This window comes from Saprolegnia parasitica (assembly GCF_000151545.1).
Source record: "Saprolegnia parasitica CBS 223.65 unplaced genomic scaffold supercont2.822, whole genome shotgun sequence".
In the NCBI taxonomy this organism is placed as follows: Eukaryota; Oomycota; class Saprolegniomycetes; order Saprolegniales; family Saprolegniaceae; genus Saprolegnia; species Saprolegnia parasitica.
In genome coordinates, this window is record NW_012157216.1 from 1 (window position 1) to 3,146 (window position 3,146).

Sequence of the window (3,146 nt, forward strand, 5' to 3'; positions counted from 1 at the left end):
CTGGTACGATTCCACTAGATGATCAATGGTTAGTGAGACGTGGCGAGGGTCGTCCTCGGTTGACGTACTCACAATCGAAGACGCGCCAGGGCCGCCCTGGAGGAACCAGAGCGCTTGGCGGGGCGAGCCAGGCGCCGGCGGCTTGGTCGCCTTGAAATGCTTGACAAACACCGAGATGGTCTTGTCGCTGGTGCAGACGCCGTCGTAGCACAGCGGCACGTCGAGCGTCGCGCAGCGCGTGTTGTCCATGTGGTAGTTGGTGTCGGGCGACAGCGACGCGCCAGTACGAAGCGGGCACGGCAGCCACCCGGACGAGACCTTGACGGCGCCAACGACAGCGCTGAGGCTCGCGAGCGTCGCAGTGAGCCGCATGCTGCCTGGTCAACCCAAATGGATTTTGCCTTTTTAGGCCGCGTTTTGATTGGCCGATCGGTCCAACCCACTTTAAACCTTGTGTAAACTATACTATACGCAAAGTAGTATGTTTCCTGGCTGCCGACCGCCATGCACGCTCCGCCCACCCGACTTGTACAGTTTTCGATAGACAATACTGTACACACCCTGAGGATTCGTCTCGAATTATCTCACAGATCCCTCGTTCTCCTTCGACTATTCAATTCAGGGAATAGAAAACAATGTTGTTATAAACTCGATGCTTCTTTATGATGGAACGTCATCGTCGACCGATACATCGCGCTGTGTCATGGTCGTCGGAAGCTCGTACAATACCTGGAGCGTCCGAATGTCGCCGGGGCTCATGCCGTCGCGCTGACCAAGGACCGACGACGCCTCTTCGTCGCAGTCGGCGGCCGTCGGGACGACGCACCCGTCCGCCTCGCTCTCTTCAATGTTGCAGTACTTGACGCTCTTGTTCTTGGGCAGACACACGCCGTGGCCGTAATGCATGATCGAGTGCTTGTCGTACTGCGTCACAAAGGCCTCTCGGCGCAGCACATAGTTGTTGCGCGAGGCTGCTAGTTTGTGCCCGCGCAGAACAATCGCCTCGGACGCCGGGTGCACGTGCTCGTGCGAGACGCCAAAGGCGTGGAGCATCTCGTGCATGATGGTGCCGCTCCCGTGCTTGAACGCGCTTGGCTGCAAGTTGATGTCTTGGCCCGCTTTCTGGAGGTACCCGACTGCCGCGTACGTACCACGGCGGTGCGGGCGCTGGTGGATCGACACATAGTGTGCACAGCCACCACAGAGACCTTGCGCACGTGGCGACGCTTTGCACTCGTCGAGCGTCAGCATCGAGACGCCCGTCGGGGTGACAATGCCGTTCATCGCGTTTTGAATCACGTCCATCTCCGTGAGCGTAAAGGGACTTTCGATCTGGTAGCAGAGCGTTGCAAGGGGCCATAAAAGATGTGTGTGCTGCGTCGCAAGACCGAGTCGGCGCTGAGCGTCCGCCTTGTGGCAGCTCACGGGGTCGTCCTCGTCGCCGTCGGCGTTGCCGTCGTCTTCAAAGCACGTGACCACACCCTTCACGCACGCTCGGTAAATGGCGCCTGGCTCCCGGGGCTGGCCAAAGATGTACTCGATCTGGCCGCCGGAGAGCCGTGTCGTGGCGCTTGTCGGGTGGTGCGGAAGATGGCACGCGTCGTCGGCGGTGGCGAGGCCCAGCACCAGGAGGAGGAGAAGAGGGAGCGGCAGCCAAGGCATGTTGGTGGCTTTGACAACGACGTGGGAAAAGAGAGAGTGGTTCACAGTGGAGAAGGCAACGCGTGTAAAGGAGGCGACGGGTTTCTACAACGTTGAGCGCCCGACCTGTTTTTGTATGGATGCGTTGGTCTCCCGGTCGTCGTGTCGCGTCAAACGATGGACTAGTTGACGTCGTGCGATGCCACGTAGTCTGCCGTAATCATATTTCGCCGTGCACTAGTATGCCAAAGCTGACGTGTTTAGGAACGGGGGCAGCGTCACGTGTGAACGATGGGGTTAGGGCTGTGACACCAGCCTCTTGCCTTTGGGTTCGCGCTGCTGCATGGAAGCTGTATGGCCTCGTTGTACAAATGCACTCGTGTTGCAGGCTTTGAAGCGTTGTGCGGCCCAAGGTAGTAGCAGTATTGCGGGCTACAATGCTTGCTCCAAATAATGTAAAGCCAGTGGCTTCATTCTGTTTTGCCACCGAGAGCAACGAACTGTGTGACGACCCAAACAACTTGGTGTACTCATGAGTGGCGCTGTGTTCGTCTCGGGGCTACAATGCAGACGACAGCGTATGAGCAGCATAGAGCAGTACCGTTAGCTAGGAGAAACTTACGGTACGAGCCATTTTCCCCCATCGAATGAATGTTCGAATGCCCCGCGTATAAAATATCAGAGTAACTCGTGTCATCCAATAAGTGACGCATCAAGTGCTATCTGTGCTGTACACAGCTGCCGAGTGCTTGATGCCGACGGGCTTTGTAGGATTGTAGGTGCAGGGAGACAAATTGAGAGGTTTTTATAAGTTCAAGGGATATCCAAGGGTAAATAGTACGCCTTTGGTACAACCATGCATCACGTTTTATCATTTAACGTCGTCCTGAGGTAGGCAATTACCCAACGCGGTAATTGCTTGTTGCTACTGGGGACAGTCTCTCACTTTCTGCAATATACCGTCTTGTGCCGTCTTGTTGTGCCACGTCATAGAGAAAGTGCACCGAACCGGATATGGAACCGGTTAATCTACTGAATTCAAACCACAACCGGCTACGGTACGTCGGTTCGGCTATTATCCACGCCTTGGCCATGGCAGGAAGCGGGGCGGACGAGACCTTCCTGCATGACATCCAGTTCCTCATCGCGAACGATGCGCAGCTCACGCAGGATCTCTCGCAGCTCTGCGCGATCCTCGAAGGCTCGTCAAGCGACAGCGAACAGAGCGCCCCACCGAGTGCCAAGCGCAAGACGGCCCCTCCGAGCGACGACGAGCCGCCCGCGCGGAAGCCAAAGAACCGCTTCCAGCACAGGCAGCGGCAAGAGATCCTCGCGCTGCGCGACCAGGTGCGGATGTTGCAAACCGAGATGTCAAAGACGCGCCGCGGCCGGCCCGCCCCGACGCCGTCGCGTTGGGAAGCAATCGCGAAGGAAGAGCGCCAGGCCAAAGCCGCCGTGCTGCACGAGAACGAGCAGCTCAAGGCCGCAGTGGCGCACCAGCTCAC

General features: G+C 57.7%; 3 protein-coding genes across 3 annotated transcripts; 1 reads left to right on the plus strand and 2 right to left on the minus strand.

Moving 5' to 3' along the window:
- Window positions 1-39: 39 nt before the first annotated feature.
- Window positions 40-372, minus strand: SPRG_17866 (hypothetical protein; the record flags this gene model as incomplete). The annotated part of the gene is made up of 1 exon (XM_012357269.1): window positions 40-372. A coding segment is annotated over one exon (333 nt), but the record flags the coding sequence as incomplete, so codon positions are not given.
- Window positions 373-660: 288 nt separating this feature from the next.
- Window positions 661-1,662, minus strand: SPRG_17867 (hypothetical protein; the record flags this gene model as incomplete). The annotated part of the gene is made up of 1 exon (XM_012357270.1): window positions 661-1,662. One exon carries the CDS (start codon window positions 1,660-1,662, stop codon window positions 661-663), a length of 1,002 nt encoding a protein of 333 aa, XP_012212660.1.
- Window positions 1,663-2,733: 1,071 nt separating this feature from the next.
- On the plus strand, window positions 2,734-3,129 carry SPRG_17868 (hypothetical protein; the record flags this gene model as incomplete). The annotated part of the gene is made up of 1 exon (XM_012357271.1): window positions 2,734-3,129. A coding segment is annotated over one exon (396 nt), but the record flags the coding sequence as incomplete, so codon positions are not given.
- Between the last annotated feature and the right edge of the window lie 17 nt (window positions 3,130-3,146).